Here is a 17,942-nt window from a genome sequence, read left to right on the forward strand (position 1 = left end):
ATACCAAGAAGTGTTCTCAACTTTTTGAAAATAAAAGAGAATTTGCTTCTTGAATTTGCGACTACGTCATACATAGACGGGCTCGGGATAGAATCATCGCCTGACTGATTTCACAGCAATACCAGGATTCCAAAATGACCTGAGTGAGGTTCTTACGATAATACAATCGACTGTAACGACCGCTGATATACCGATGGCTACAGTTGGCTATAGCGCGATTGATGCCAGGCGTCTCGCATTCAGCGCACATACACGCGCCGCGTGTTATTGTAGTATTGACGACGTTCATTCAATGATTCAATTCACAGTGCCGGACGCCGATGTATGTAATCGCTTCGTACGAGTTACTAAGTACTAGATAGTGCTTTATCGAAACACACCTTGCTCTTGTACAACAAGTAGAACTGAATATATATTGGTTGGATTGACAGGTAGTCATATCTGCAATATAAAATGCAGTGTTTCACTGCTATTTTACTGGGCATTTGAAGAAAGATTAGGTCATACGGGGCCTAAGATAACTTATCGTAGGCCCCGCGTCATATTATGCAAGCCTTTCATCGACACTGGTGATGTAGACAATCGCTTTGAGACAAGGGCTGTCTATTGAACCAATAGGCATCCTGATAACCCAGCTATCACGACATGCGCATCGCAGCAATCAGTTTCGAAGTGCACATCTCGACCGCCGACTCTACATACCTATTTATTCGCTAATTTGACAATGGACATTGAACATTCAACCATATTTAGGTTTTGTTCTCTACCATGGGCCAGATCTGAAACATTTTCACCAGAAGTGAAGCCATTTACGGACATAAATTTTCTGTCATATCGATTGCGCTTTGGAGATCTTGTAGCTCGCTGAACTGAATACCATCATGTTGGTAATGCTGTATTAGTATGAAAAGCAGCAATCGATATGCGTAATCTGCAACAGCGAATCTTCGCTAATCACAACAGCAAATATATTACCGCGTGTTATTGTTTGGGTGATAACATAGTATCGCGGACGTTGAAATGATTCATTTCACAACGCCGGTATATGTAATCGCTTGTCCATCCTTTGTACGAGTTCGTGCCATGTGTTGAAACTAACATTGCTGTTGTACAACACGCGCATCGCAGCAATCAGTTTCGAAGTGCGTCTCGTGACCGCAGACTCTACATACCTCGATCCGCTAGATTGAAAATCGACATTCAACCATATTTTTGTAAAGTAATTTATTGCGTGGCGCAATATATGCCATTGGCTTTGCTGGTCGTCAAATTTTCATGAATGACCTGCGCGTTGTGGACGGAAATCTCGAGCAGACACGAAAATACCTTTCAATACCAGAATCGTGACCGGAGCTTTGATGTGCCGGTGCATTTCGTTTTATTCGCTAGGCTACTACGTAAAAGACGTGAAACATTTTCACCAGAAGTGCAGCCATTTACGGACATAAATTTCCTGTCATATCAATAGCGGAGATCTTGTAGCTCGCTGAACAACATCATGGCAGTATTGGTGTATTAGTATGAAAAGCAAAAATATTCAATATGCGTAATCTTCAACAGCAACAGAAAATACATTGCTAAAACCCGCGCATGTTATTTCGTAAAATATTTTTACTTCCAGTTCAAAGATTCTTCTGTGCGACTAATTATTGATTATAAGTATTCCAATAGATGGGCAATGGGCATAACCAACGCATGTTAGGAGAAAAGATCTGCAAATGAATTTGATGTCTCGGCGATGCGCTGATTTAGGTCACGGGCGCTGGTTTATCTCACGCGCGCACATTAGGGTTGTTCAGAATTGACCGACTTTCAAAAAGTCGTGGTTTTCAGTCCGATTCCCATGCCTTATACCATAGAAACATATTCTAGCTACTTTTTTTCGTAATTCATCCCTTGCATCCGTGTGCATTTTGAGCTGGAAAATTATCGGCTAAAAATAGGGGATTCCCCTAAAATTTGAGTGTCGCCGTTCGGACTAGGCTAGTAAACGTCATATATAAGCTGGGTTTATGCAGCTATTGCGGTTTGGAGTGCTACATAACCTTATTAGAGAAAGTATTGCCGGTTCAGGACACCATTTTCATGTCCTACACTCCCTTAGAACTCCTCAAAACTGCCTAAGACTGATAGTCATGTTGTTGGATCACATATCCTACACTCCTCAACCCTACCTGAGATTGTCCATCAATTTCCGGGAACACCATGTGCAACAATACAACTGTGAATGTATCATTCACTCACAGCCACATTTTAAACATCACATTGTTCAAAGGAAACGAAACAATAAGGAAAAGAAATGGATCAACTTGGCAAACACTACTTGAATCAGGTGGATGAAATGGTTGCTTTAGAGAAATCGGCATATCTGTTCCCGTGATCTTCCACGGCTTGTAAGAGGCTCGTCCGCTGTTCTTAGTCATCTGTTTTTAAAGCATCAAAGTCGGTATTCAATTTTACCAAACGCTTTGCTGCGTCTTTAACTACTTCAACACTACTCACAAATTCTTGAGCAGTAACAAAATGCGGATCTGTATGCCATTCCGAAACTGGAAAACTCAACTGATCATGTTCGGCATGCATAGCATCGAATAGAAACCATGATTCCGGTCCAATTAAAGCAACCATACTCATTGACTCAGAGACAGAGTCAGAGATTAGACTCAGAGGTATACCTCTGCGAAATTGTTCAAGAATTGGCATTTGCAGCAATTTAGCAGCCATCGTTTCCTTCACTTTGTCAGGAATCTTTGGTTTAGCCGAAAACATTGTAGATACCACCGTTTCCTCGGTGAGATGCCAATGATGTTTTCACATCTTTTTATATGCCACATCAGCAACTGTGAAATCGCATGATGTAAAGTCTGTCATGTGATGAAGAAATTTGAGATCATTACTCTGTGCGTCACATGCAATATTAGTTTTAAGCTGGGACAGAAAACTGGGCAATATTTATTCGTACCAACTTTCTAATGAACTCTTCAGAATAGCCCATTTGCTCACTCCACATGAACATTTGTTGACAGTACAGCACTTGACTCGTCCATCCAGTGCTATAGTAGCACCAGGCTTGCGAAAACGATTATCAACATATTGGTCATCTAAAATCACCAAGGCGCCTGTTGCACAGTCTCTGTAGTCATCTCTTATCAATACTTCTTTCTGCTTTCCATTATATGGCTTAATCAGTGGAATTATTCTTGCTTTGCTTCATCAGCTTTCATCGCCAACCCGCTGCCTTCATCAAACTGAAGTGTTTTAGAGCTTCTTAATTGATCAATATCTTTCCACTTCTTGGAAGGTATTAAAATCTGTGTTTTCAGGGCCTGTGGTCGCCGATCCAAATAGACACTTCACTTCCAAATCTCCCGGATGACTAGTTCATTAATATGATGGCGAAAAGACTGTAGAAAACTTTCCTGTTTATCAATTCTTCAAGTAACAGAACAATTTTTCCATTGTTTGAGGATGTTGTGTCAAACACAAGAGCTCTGACATTTTTTGTTAAATTATATAGTTCCAGCAGTTCAAATGACGGATCAGCCTGTGCTTTTCCGGTAGCACTCTCCAGAGTTCGAATGCCAAGAAGATTGCCCTTCTCAAATGCGTTACAACACGTAGACGATGCCAGCACTGCCAAGGCCTCAAATTGCTCTCCTAAACGACTCCCAGTGAGCTTTCCATTCCAGTGCAATGTGATGTGCTTTGGTGGATCGTTTGCTATTTTTTCAACAATAGACTCAGAAATTTTAAAACGATTTGCAATGCGTCGTCGATAGGTTCCAGATCTTGAAAGATGAAAGTCATTAGGGTCACCATCGCAAGCTTCAATCAGTGCTGCAGTTATCATGGTAGCAGCATTATTGCTGACTTTCAAGCGATCGGAAACCTGGCATATGTCTTTGTCGTTGAACAGGTTTACAGGCGCTTTTAGAGTCACAAATTTAAAGCAATGAAGCAATGTCGACTGCGCCACTTCAAAATCACCGCTGTGGGAAGTGTCATCTACCTGCGAAGATATAGATGAGCTCTCTGTAAATTCACCTTCGCTACTTGAAGCTGGTGCACTCTCTCGCACTCATGGTCCGTCTCTTTTGTTGCATGGTTTTCACTTTCAACACTGTATCTTTGCCACCAATCGTTGCTAATCACGGACCCCTTTGATCCTGATAAAATGTTTTGTATTCATGTTTCTTATCGCCGGAGAGAAGTGTACTTGCTTCAATTGTCGTCATCGCGTCAGGAGCTCCTCCATGCCCATAGCTTACTCAACTTGGCTTCAAAGTCACTTTGTTTTCTTGATACATATTGCTGGCCTTTAGTCTAGTGACAGCCATTTGGTTTCTGTTTTCACACTGTCTCTAATCTTTCAATGGCATTGACTTGTGTGATGGTCTTTGTGGCAGCCAGGAACCAAAAACGTATTACCGTACTTCATCTCCTACGTCCTGGATGTGTAACTTTACTGGTTCATTTTTCGCATATGAATGCTCTCTTAGGTGTAACACATACTGCATAACTTTCCCAAGAGTAAGCAGCTTCGATCTCGTAATGTTTCCTCAGAGGGCCCAGCTAGGAAATGATGTGTCTGCGACCGTGATCTTCTAGTTTTCTTTGATACTATATCACTAGATGGCAATTTTCTTTTTTTTTTTAGATATTTCGCACTAGAGCTAATCCTAGAAAAATAAATATACATCATCTCAGTCAAGCAACAAAGAATAGTTGGAAACATTTCAGTTCTCTAAGGTCAAACACATACTGCACAACTTGAGCAAGAATAGTCGGATTAGATCCAGTTATTGATTCTAGAAGATAATGATTCCTAAATTGGAAATACTCCGACCAGTATATTGCTATCTTAGGAAATAACATAAAATTCAGAGCAACCGATTGGCTGTTTTCCACAGTCACTGGAAAAGACATTTACAAGCTTTGTTTTCTATCTCAGTAGACAAGAAAGAGTATCAGGTCCATTAGATCGAATAATTCAATACTGCTACAATACTATAATCACTAATCCTGCGCTAGACTCGCTAACAGCATGAGTTAAAAAGCTACCTGGTAAGTCCTGCACCTCAATCGTAAACACAGTTCTTCAACAACAAAGCAGCAAAACACCTGAGTAATCAATGATCCCCATTTCACTGCCGTGCCTAGCGCGTCATCAACGCTAGAACATCCGCTTCACGTCAATGAGAACACATGCGGTTGCTGTCGAGTCACTCACAACGGGGGAATCCCCAAATTCCGAAGAATTTTTTTGGTGCATGAAAAAACGGCAAAATGCACACGGATGCAGGGGATGAAGTACAAAAAAAAGTAGCCAGAATTTGTTTTTAAGGTATAAGGCATGGGAAACGGACTGAAAACCTAGACTTTTTGAAAGTCGGTCAATTCTGAACAACCCTAACGCTCAGTTATCATTAATGATTATGCCGTTTCGATCGGGTTAAGGTATCAAATTGTAATATACCTGGCGGACCAGTGCCGGTCCGTGGACCGGCGGTTGAGAACCACTGCCCTAGCCGTTTTCTAAGCGTCTCGGTCTTCGCAGTTTACGGGCCGTTGCACGTCGAGGCAACATGCTTATTCATATCAGCTGCATCTCCATCGATGGAATGCTGTTGCCAACGCCGAAGTTGTTTCAGTGAGTGGGAAATAATGTTGTTGAGCACAGGCGAGTAGCTAATTTTGAAACAACAACAATAATTTGAAACTGAAATCAATTACAGCATTTCAAAATGCTCCATTCTGCGTTCACAGATCAGATCGCCCACCTCGATTGATGACCCCTGGTATTGTGCAATGCAAAATGAACCTAGCTTGGTGCAAAGACGCCATATCGGAGACTTAGGGTGCAACTCCGTTCATCGGCATTTTCCGTGACCTAATGTCGCTTTGACACCCATTTAATGGAGGAAAACGCGTCAAATGGAGACGGCTCCGCTTAATTCGGACACCGGATGACCGTTGCAACTACTTTATTCGGCCAAAATGCTCAGGAAATAGTATATAGTAATTATTGAATCGTTTGGTATCGAAATACCATGGTATCAGTATCAGTTTATTAACAATTTCATCATTTCATACCACCACAAGCCTGCGATATAATGAAAAGATAAAAAGGTATCGATACGGCTTGGAGTAGACTTTCAAACCCACCTGGGCCTAGTCGATGTAAACAGTAACCATGTACACCAGTGGTCGGGAACCTTTTTTGTCTGAAGAGCCATATTGGCCCTATTTTTCCATTTTAACTCCCAAAGAGCCATACATCCCAATCAACTGTTACGTCACAACGGAAAATCCTGACGTCATGGTAGCACTAATTCGAACTCACTAAACGGGATTCGTCATGTTCCCCACATTTTCTCTGTAAAAACTCGTACTTAACATGCCGGTTGCCTTATTTAAGCTTGTGAAACTTCAGTTACGAGAACGTAGGTTCGTCGTGCACTCGTGATGCTATACTTCTGAATGCGAGAACCCATGATCACATGCGTAGGTGGATCCAAACAGGGTCACTACAGCAGTATAAATGCCTACCCACTCTACGCTGTGATACATCGATGACGTCGGGTCAGGGGAGGCAAGTGAGACACTAGGCCTACCTCACCTGTCATCAGGATGAGTGAACGGAAATTGTGAAACCTTGAATTACTATTGGTATTTTCTATGGATGTTCATGAATGACAAGATTTTGAACATTTTTCATCCAAAATCACACAATTTGCATATTTATTGTACGAATTTAAAGTGCGAAACGAGAGGTAAGTCAAATATGCGCCAAACCTCACCATTGATAACGCAATTCATCGTAAATAGCTTAGAATTTATTATAACTGATGTTCATCGAATGTAACTGTAACGAGTCTGAAAATCTAAATACTGATCGACTTCTCAATTCTCAAAGTATTCGGCGTTAACATATAACGTTGCGATACACCCCTGCATATTATCGCCGGCACGACAGAGCTACTTACCAATCAAGAACGTTGATAGCTATGACGTTGTTTGTAATTCGAGTTTGTAATGGTGAATGTAACGTCCACGGTAGTTCATTTCGTGCCGAAGATCAGGAAGACAATGTCTATTTGAAAACTGCGTTCATATGGGCGTCGCCATGTCTGCTATTCTCTTTGATCAATCAAAGTATCGTGCAATCCAAGATTTCGAGTCGGGTAGGCCTATACCGAATTCGCGAATGATATTGGTCGCCGGCGCGACAGTAATTTTAATTCGACGATTTTGAAAAGAGGAGGACCGAGCCCCTAAACCTGAAGAGGGCATTGTCTTAACCTCGCAAAAACACGTTTATGCTGCCACGACTATAATTATTATGGTCGTGATGAAAATTTACTAATAAGTTGCTGCAATATTGATCAATTCAGTATAAAAATAAATGTTTGGCAAAGAGCCATATCTTATACCCCAAAGAGCCATATATGGCTTGCGAGCCATAGGTTCCCGACCACTGATGTACACCAAGCGAAAACTAGCATTAGATAACATAAAGTAGCGACAAAATGAGGTAGCATGTGACGGAAGCTAGATCGATATGTCAGGTCGTGGTCAGGAAAACTTGAGAGCTGACTATTCATTCAGTAGAAATTGTGTGTATTTCTACTTTGATGTGGACATGCTCGAAGACTGTCGGATGGCCGGCGAGATACTGTTCCACACTTCAGGTACAGCATATTCGAGGAGCGATGATCTTTCACGTTGAACATAGGATAGTTGGACGACTTGGACGTGCGTGTGTTGTATTTAAGCGCTTTTGATACCGTGGTAAAGAAGTCACTGAAATTTTCGGGGCATGCCGTAACCGCAATGGAGCTTATACATAAATTTGCCAATTTATAGTTTTCGCATACAATTAACATGAAGGTACAACTGAGGCCTGAGTGTTTGTTTTATTCTATCAATCCTAATTCCTGTGGTATAGCGCTGCAGCAATTCATTAAATACGCAACATAGCAGTATTTTCAATGCGTTGTCTCCAGGGTTGTAACCAAGTCACAAGGTTCCGAGTCCCAAGTTAATCTAACTTTTATAGTTTTAACTTGAGTCAAGTCGAGTCATTTGCAATTCACCACCGAGTCCAGTCCGAATTCAAGGTATCTAGTAGAGTAGAGGATCCAGTCCGAGTCATAGTGTTTTGACTCGAGTCCGAGTCCAAGTCCAAGTGATCATGTTCACTGTTCAATTTTCAGTTCAATCCGGTTCAACTTACTTTTTTCAACTCTGCTGGTGTGATATAGAATGGGTCGGATTTATAATATAGTAATTGAAATAAAATATTAGCTATCCATGTTCTTTATTTGCTTGTAGCTTTCTAGCACCGCCGTAAAAAGTGTAGTGTGTAGTGCAGCGCTATGTTGCGCCAAATACTTTACAAGTCGATCAATATTTATATTTTTGGAATGAGTATGACAATTACATTTGATTGCTATCAGTCATAAATTCTAGCCTATTTACGACGAGTTTCGCTATCACAGGCGAGGCTTGGCCCGTTTGTGCCTCATATGTGCCATTACCTCTTTATTCGCGGTTTATTTTCGAACAATGAATATAAAAATTACATGATTTGGGAGTGAAATTGTTTGAAATCAAGTCATTCATAGACATCGATAGAAAATACCAATGATCATTGAAGGGTTCACAATTTTCCCTCACACATCCCTGACGACATATGAGGCACTGCCTCACTTGCCTGACCTATAACCCCACGTCACTGACTTATCACACCTTGCAGTGCAGGGGTGTCAAACATACGGCCCGCCAGACGATTTTATCCGGCCCGCACATCCTAAAAACGCATACTCCGGCCTAACGCCAGATTACGACTAAAACAAAACGAGCATAAAAATATGCAAACATATAACGTCGTTACAGCTGTATTCAACCGGCCAATCATAGTATTTTGTCAATTCCGTTATTTGCGAATAACGATGGTGCTAGAACAGAACCACTATTGTCCTTAACGTCATGCAATCCCTACTATTATTTATATAGACCTGATAATACAGTAGTTATAAGTGCAAAACAAGGACATGGATATTGAGGTAAACTTTTGGAACAATTAGACTGGTCCGGCCCGCGAGTGATCTGAAGGTTTGAATCTGGCCCGCGACGCAACTTTAGTTCGACTGTAATGGATAGCATATTTACAGCTGTATTAACTATGTTTGGTTGAACCTTCGCATATGGGCAGAAATATATGACGCACACTACTAATCTCATATAATAGTGCTATCAACGTCACGAATTTTCGATTGTGACGTAACAGTTGATTGACATGTATGGCTCTTTGAGAGTTGCAAGTCAAAATATTGGGTCAATATGACTCTTCGGTCGAAAAAGGTTCTCGACCCCTGTTGTATATAAACCGGTATATACTGTCAGCTGTTTTAGTGTATCCTCGTTTTGTTTCTAATACTAGGTTATACTAGGCTTACCATATTTCGGAAATGAAAAAAGAGGACACTTTTTCAGAAATTTCAGGCATGCAAAACTGGAGAAGAATTCTCAAAAACCGGTAAATTTCACCCGCTCCATGATCGGTTGACTAAAAAAAAAAAAAAAAAGGTCATCACTTCCGCTCAGAGCTCAAAAACACGTTTTTCACTCCTCATTGCTAGGTGGATGACTAAAAAAAAAAAAAAGTTCTTCATTTCGCTCAGAGCTGGAATCACCGCTTTTCCCTCCGAAATACCCGCCGGAGCTTCACTTCTGCGCTATCACTCGCAATTTCCTCTATATCTGACCTAAATTTTCAAAAAAGAGGACAGAATCTCAAAAAAGAGGACAAAAGGGCGTCCTCCGAGGACACTTTCAAAAAAGTCAAAAAAGAGGACAAATCCTCTTAAAAGAGGACGTATGGTAAGCCTACCAAACTTCCTTCTACGAGTGACGCACATGCTATCACGTTGAAAGAGCGGTGTTATATTGGCACCGGAAAGCGTTCGTAATCTGCATTATGGCCAAGCATATTCATTATCCACTTCCTGATGATTCACATGCCCAATCGATAACATCATATGTAGATTGATTACTTTCTGTGACGCATCTTGATTACCTTAATACCACGCAATTTAATGGGTGCTTAGCCGTCCTCGTGGCTACTCATCACTACAGATTCGTTCGTTCGGTGATGTAGAATATTCACCAGTTCAAAACCACGCAAGATTGCGATAGAATAGAAAGAGAGGAAGATACCGAAACGACTTGGAGTACAGTCTTTTAAATCAGACATCTAACTTGATTCAAATTTGGAAATTGCTAGTGCGACTTGTGCGAAAAATATAAGATAAAATGTGCGGTGTATATGCAACTCCATATTAAAGGATGCTTGGATGCTTTGTTAAATCGTTTCGTAATTCTAAGAATATACACAAGGCTAAACGCATGTTAATAAAAATCGTCAAAATTTACATCAGTGATTGGGAATCACAGTCAAACTTATGACGAGCTTATTTGCCGACTTATACGAGGCATCAGTGCACTTGGTATATAAATACTAGTCCTCCTTCGGTCATGAGATTTTAACTCGTTAAAATACGTATTTGACTGATAGTACAACCAAGTCCTCTTTTGTTGGTGACAAATGAATTCATATTGCTATAATTTGTTATGGATCATCAAAATAATGTGAATCCATCTGATCTCTTTTGCTTTCTCGACATCATAAAATAAATAGCTATTCTCGACGCATCTTCGTTTCACAAGTATAAAATGTAGGCTTGCAAATATATGGTCCATGTACTTGGATAGGTGCGGCATATAATAGATGAAGTGGATATTCGCCCGTGAATTCTGTTCAGCTGTATGCAGTCTCATCTCGTATATTAGGGTGATGGTTCTTTGGCCGGGTCCTTGAGAGTACAAGAGGTACCCTGAGCAAGTCTAACGGGTTCCGCTTCACATTTTCAGACATTCTCCACTCCTGATCATGAGTCGTGGTACCACGCCTGTCTTGGCCATCATTGTCTGCAGGCGATTAGGGTTGAAAAGTTGTCATGTCGAAATGTGACTGTTCTGATGGTACGTCGTGTAAAGTGTCGTGCCCAGTGGATGTTGGTGTTCAGAATCGAGACCCGGTTATTCTCAAATGCTGATTTTATCCACAATATTTATTAGCTCATTTGAAATTAAGCAATTGGTATCACGCAGTTACGTTTCGATCCAACAATACGAAGACACTTTTCAAGGGGAAGCCTCGTATTTCAAGCTGGTATCTGAAAGGGAATAGCTGATGTCACACTGATGTGCAATTAATATTCCTTATGCTGTTTTCACTTCGTATGAAAATCATATTTTCATGTTTGGGTTCTTAAAACTTTATTGGTACACAGTTAATTGCGTGGTCCAGTGATCTATTGTAATTTTTCTCTATCACAATTATGTGCATATAATCGAGTAAATTTATTGCGACTGCGTGTGGGACATGTAATCTCATAATACTAGAATTGTGTGCAGTCCTCATTGTCGACACTTGATGTTGCAAACGTATTCTCTTAGCTTTCAGGAATGTCTACTCAATACTCTAATCAGTTTATTGCCTAAGGATTCTTACATCTGCCCCACAACTTCATGAGTCATGGCGTGTATGGACGGGGACCTCGTCCCGTTGGCATACGACGGCGTTGAGATGGACCCGGATCACGTTATAACAGCGGAATCTATTTTATGCGGGATTGCCGTCTACCTCTGCGTTTTCCAATGGCTTTATGTTTATCGACATCACGTGAGGCGCGAATCAAAGAATTCAAAAACGATGGTTTCGAGCATTCTATTGGCGGTGTGCTGCGTAGTGTTGCTTCTGGGAGAGGTCATGGATGTCGTGGCGATGGTGTACGCGAATGTGTATGTTACAGCAAGGGAAAATTACTGCGTGGCTTTGAAGACCATCAACGATGCCGAAAATTATTCGGACAATCGCCATAACCTGTCAGAGGACTTTCCAAACGTGGTGCGCTACTGCGATATCTCTTCGTTCAACTTCGAAACCTTCCCAAGTGATCCAGCATGTCCCGAAAAAGAACGAAACGACGCCATAGACTATGATCTAGCTGGCCGCTACTGCGGCTTTATAGCGTACGCGATTTCTCTCGCGGTTATATACGGCGTTATATGGCAAAGGCAGAGGTCGATTTATCGAGAAACGGCCTTGTCTCACCTGTCAAATACCGTAACGAGGTTTATTAGTAAATATTTTATAGTTTACGTGACAGCGCTTACGATTGGGAATGTAACAGTATGCATGTATTTTTTCAATGATTACTCGTTGAATGTCACTACCAACCTGTTGCAATCAGGGTCGTTTACCGCACTGCTGTTGCTGTTTCCCTGGGCGGTACAACTGCCCATGCTGATTCTGTTTATATATCCGCTCATCAGAGTCAAAGATTTCAATCGTAACTCGAATATCGTGACCCATCCGAAATACGTTCGACTCATAAAACGGATTATTGTTCTTACGTCGGCTTGTCTGGCCTCTGATACTGTGATGGCGGTAGCTACCGGGTATACTTTCGTGCTAATAAATTCCCGATTCACAATCCCCCACATTAACATCACGGTCAATCTAATTTGCGTGAACTTAATCGCGACGGATTGGAAATCGCGGCTTGTCCCGTGGATGGCTGCATGCTGAGGGACATGCGTCGATGCCGAAGCAAATAGCGAATCGGGTGTACCAAATATGGAGATTGCAAGCGACCCACGACCATGAATGGGACCACTTAGACGTGCGTTTTTGGCGAGTTATCGTAGTGCTATATTCCACTGCTGCAACACCGAGGTCGACTCCAGAATTTCTACCAAGGTCTTGGAGGTTTATCTAGGAATATCCTCGGAATCTCATCCGCGGAGGCAGTGCCTTGTAAAATCGCGGCTTGTCCGTGGATGGCTGCATGCTCCTGGACAAGCGTCGATGCCGAAACAAATAGCGAATCGGGTGTGGCAAGCGTGAAGATTACAGGCGACCCGCGACTGTGAACTGTGATCACTGAGACGTGCGTTCGTGACGAGATATCGTAGATATCGTTCCACAGTTGCAACACCAATGGTTCGCGACCAAGGTCGGCTTCATAGTCCCTACATATGTTTTTTTAACCCTACAGACGATATACACGCGATATAGTCGACGTATATACAATATGGATCGGTTAGAGCCCTCGAAATCGTCGTCGGATCATTGGTATGAAATGAATGTTCAGATGTTGATGACCAACGGCTCGTTGGCGACGACTATAAAAATGCATCATAGCGATGTGAATCATAGTCAAACTGATGAGCGTGTTTGCCAACTTATACCCGGTAACAGTGCACTTGGTATATATATATTAGCCCTGTATCAATTGTATAAATTTACCTCTTTAAAATAAGCATTTATTGAATAGTGCCATCGAATCTACTTATGGTGGTGACAAATGGATTCATCTTGCTGTAATGTCTTAGTTTCAAAATTTAAATATGTAGATTTGCAAGTACATTTTCGAAGCACTTGGATAGGCGGGACTTGTAATGGATGAAGTAGAAATTCGCGCGTGAATTCTGTACACCCGGGTGTAGTCTCATCTCGTATATTAGGGCGATGGTTCTTAGAGGGGGTCCATGGAAAACCGTGGTTACCTGAGCAAGTCTCAAGGGTTCCGCTGGACGTCAATAGATATACTCGACTCGTACACATGAGTCGTGGTAACACGCCAGTCTTGAATGCGCGCAAGTAGACGTGATTAGTTGTCGAATCGTGATTTGTGTGGTGGTACGTCGTGTACAGTGACGTAGGCTACTCGGGGGATGTTGGGGTTTGCAATCTAAACCACGTTATTCTCAAATGCTGATTCTATCTCCAATAGTTATAAGCTCATTTGAAATTAAGCAACTGGTGTTACGCTGTTACATCTCGACCGAACAATATAAGTCACTTTCCAAAATGAAACCTCGAGTTTCGAGCTGGTATCTGAATGGGAATAGCGGTAGTCACTCTGATGTGCAATTTATATTCATAAATCATATTTTTGTGTTTAGGCCCATTTAAAACTGTACTGATGCACAGTTCATTTTTGCTGCAATAATCTTTAGTAATTCTGTTCTATAGCAATTATGTGTATATAATTAAGTAAATCCCTTGTTACTGTGTGTAGGACATTTGAGCTCATAATACTAGGATTGTGCAGTCTTCATTGTCGACACTAGATGTTGCGAAGGAATTCTTTTTACGTTCAAGAAAATCACGGTACTCAATGCGGAAGGATTCTCACACAAGCGCCACAATTCTGTAAGTCATGACGTGTATGGATGGGGACCCGGTGCCGTTGGCATACGATGGCGTTGAGATGAACCCGGATCACGTTATAGCAGCAGAATCCATTTTGTGCGGGATTGCCGTCTACCTCTGCGTTGTCCAATGGCTTTATATTTATCGACATCGCGTAAGCCGCGAATCCAAGAATTCAAAAGCGATGGTTTCGAGCATTCTATTGGCGGTGTGCTGCGTAGTGTTGCTTCTTTCGGAGGTCATGGATATCGTGTCGATGGTATATGCGAATGTGTATGTTACAGCGCGGGAAAATTACTGCCTTGCTTTGAGGACTATCAACGATGCCAAGAATCATTCGAACAGTCCGCAAAATCTGTCTGTGGATTTTGCAGACGTCATACGCCACTGTGATTTAGCTACATTGAACTTCGAAACGTTCCCAAGTGAACCAGCGTGTCCAGAAAAAGAACGAAACAGCGCCAAAGTCTCTGATATAGCTGATCGCTACCTCGGCTTTATCGCATACGCGATTTCTCTAGCGGTTATATACGGCGTTATATGGCAAAGGCAGCGGTCGATTTATCGGGAAACGGCTCTGGCCCACCTGTCCAATAACGTGACTAGGTTCATCAGTAAATATTTTATAGTTTACGTGACAGCCTTAACGATTGGGGATGTAACGGTCTGCATGTATTTTTTCAATGATTACTCGTTACATGTCGCTACCAACCTGTTACAATCAGGGTCGTTTACTGCATTGCTGTTGCTGTTTCCCTGGGCGGTCCAACTGCCCCTGCTGATTCTGTTTATATATCCGCTCATCAGAGTCAAAGATTTCAATCGTAACTCGAATATCGTGACTCACCCGAAGTACGTCCGACTTATAAAACGCATTATTGTTCTGACGACGGCGTGTCTTGCGTCCGACACTGTCGTAGCGGTAGCAACAGGGTATATTTTCGTGATCATAAATTCCAGATTCACACTCCCCCACATTAACATCACGGTCAATCTGATTTGCGTGAGCTTGATCGCGAGTGATTGGAAATCAAATATTATATTTTCGGTTTCAGAGCGACAGTATCTTACGCTAAGATAAATTTCTCGCTCGGGCGCAAGCTATCACATTCCATATCTGTTATTATAGTTGTGTTCAGTTGTCCCACTGTGCAGTATAGTGCATTTCGCATCTATCCGTAGGTTAGTTGTCTATACTCTATGTCGGGAGCTTCAACATTGTTTGATTTTGCAATGCGCATTTTGCAATCACAATTTATAGCAGTAATCGTTAGATAATGGAAGTGATTAGTGATTAGTATCCTGTGCATTATTTAACGTGATATGGCACATTTCTTTGTAGACTGTTACTTTCAAATCCATACAGATGTAAAATCAAGCACGTAGCTTATAGAGCAGTTTAATGTGAGTATACTGTAATGCAGTGTAATAACTTATGTTTGTCAGTAAGCACGCAATGAGTTACATCCTGACTAACTGTAATCTTTATTACCGCGCAGTGCTGTGAATTTTGTCAAATGGCATCAACGCAAGGAGAATGGAAAGACTGGAAAGAGCAGAATTTGTTTATGCTTCAATTGGTGATTATGACGCTCCCATAATAACATATGCGATCTTGCGATCAATTAACCTATGGGGATAGCGGCTGAGGGTCTTGTGAATTGTGATTGATAGTGGCGGTAGTTAGGCGAAATCTAAGCTGTATAACGCTTCCACAGAGTGACGTAAAATAGCGGCTTCAGGAAGGCATTTATGATCTGAGAAACTGCTCGAACACTCTGCAATTGTGACCGCGTCAAGAATTTTAGGGGCTTTCGTCACTAGGTCACGCCACTGGACTTGCATTGACGGTAAACCGCCCAGGGTGTTATGTTTCAGACAAGTTCCGCTTCTGCTTTATGAATTTTAGCGCAAACTACTTACTGTTCGCAGATTGGGTTCTGAAAGTCTTAAACCAGTGGTGCTAAACCTTGCCTCAAGCGCCCCCCAAGGGGCGCTGGCGATTTTAAAGGGGGCGGAAACGCTCAGGGGGCGATATGGGGGGCGCTGGGCTCATGGGGGCGATAAGGGAGCGCTGAAGAAAAATGGCTTCGCAGTAGATGATGTGGTAGCAGGACATATCCTTAACGATTATTCAGAACGAATTAACATTCTACAAAACATGTCAAATCCCGAAATTTTTGGTCGCGCTCCGCGACGATGTTTGCTACTTATGTTTTCATAAATGTAGTGGGTTATTATAATTCATATAAAACGAATTGCGCGTACTTATAGATCGTCAATTTCCCGTTATTTAAAACACTGCCGTCACGCTTGCTAGGGTTATTTTCAACAAAATGTTTCGAGTTAGGTAATGTATCCCGCAGCGCACAGCGTGTGAAAATCGAAGAATGAGCCACTGTATATCACGTTTGAATGAGAGTTAGAGCCTCTTGTACATAAAATAAATTTTAAAGCTTTGTGCACGAAATGAATAACTTTGAGAGCTACAAAATTAAATCGTCAGAATAGTTCTTCATCGTATCACAAAGGATGATCTCGTGCTGTGGTTCACGACTTCACATGAACGTTCTATAATATGAGTTGCTTTGTTTGGAATACCTTCATGTTAAAATAAATAAATGGGCACAGTACTAAATTCAATGTGAGCAGATATATGCATCCCATTCTCAGTTGACTTACTTATAGTTACACAAAGCACTAAGACAAAATCCAATACCACCAATTTCCAGGCCACTCGCCGAAGTGAATTCGGGAGGGTTCGAATCACGGGTGTGAGACCGTACCCGAAAGTTGTTATAACAACCTTGATTTGACCCTGAATATACGACACGTAATTAATATATGGTTTATTATAGTCGAATGGTCCTCGAGCGCGATTAAAGCACGAAATATTTACAATATACCAACAGCTCACTCAGCGCTACTGGTAAATCTGATTACGTGGGCTGAGAGGATAAAAAAATTATAGTGACATATATATGCAATTACAACCTATTTCATTCATGCATTATTGTAAATATTTGCTCTAAGGGTGACCAGGCCACATAAAATTAGCTGACCATCGAAATCGCGCGACGGGATTATTGGGGGCGAAGCCCTCATGAGTTTGGTTAATCACGCTATGCGTGCCTAAGACAATCGTTTTTAGGGGGGTTGACGAAGTGCTGTAACGGCCCTCCGTCTCACCCATTGTCTTAATTACAGTCCTTACAATATGAGGTGGGGGGCGCTGGAGCACGATAATTTTTGAAAGGGGGCGCTGGAAGAAAAAAGGTTAAGAACAACTGTGTTAGGGTGTTTGGAGGAATTTTATAGTGCAACTTTTTGCAACTTTTCCCTACCTTTCATGCCAATTTTTACTGCAACTTCTATCAAATATTGCATTAAAATGTAAAGGAGTGATTTGAAAACATGCTATAAACTATTTGTAGGATGGTTCTATTCTCTTTGATATGCAAAATAAAGAGCTATATGATGGGTTAACTGCATCTCACTGTTATCTATGACCCAATGGCTTGCAAGCAAGATGTTTCACTACCCCTGCCAAGAACGACCGTGCCCAAACGATAGATAAATAGATCGCTTTATTAATTCTGTCGTTTGAATTTGAAATAGTTTTCCATTTCACGAGCGCCCAGGCGAGACTGCCGAA

The 17,942-nt window shown here is 41.6% G+C and overlaps 2 protein-coding genes across 2 annotated transcripts in view; both read left to right on the forward strand.

The window, feature by feature from the left end:
• LOC145458451 (exocyst complex component 4-like) overlaps positions 1–17,942 on the forward strand; it is a 364,798-nt gene that overhangs the window by 298,112 nt on the left and 48,744 nt on the right. The gene's annotated exons all lie outside the window — the stretch shown is intronic.
• On the forward strand, positions 10,353–15,368 carry LOC145459886 (uncharacterized). The gene is made up of 2 exons (XM_080338399.1): positions 10,353–11,331; positions 14,038–15,368. Exon 2 carries the CDS (start codon positions 14,295–14,297, stop codon positions 15,366–15,368), a length of 1,074 nt encoding a protein of 357 aa, XP_080194525.1. The 5' UTR covers positions 10,353–11,331; positions 14,038–14,294.

This window comes from Botryllus schlosseri, chromosome 2, assembly GCF_051294905.1.
Source record: "Botryllus schlosseri isolate E-star chromosome 2, Bs_hap1, whole genome shotgun sequence".
Taxonomy (NCBI): domain Eukaryota; kingdom Metazoa; phylum Chordata; class Ascidiacea; order Stolidobranchia; family Styelidae; genus Botryllus; species Botryllus schlosseri.

Coding starts and splice junctions, on each gene's coding strand:
- LOC145459886 (XM_080338399.1), top strand. CDS start 14,295: ATGACGTGTATGGATGGGGACCCGGTGCCGTTGGCATACGATGGCGTT.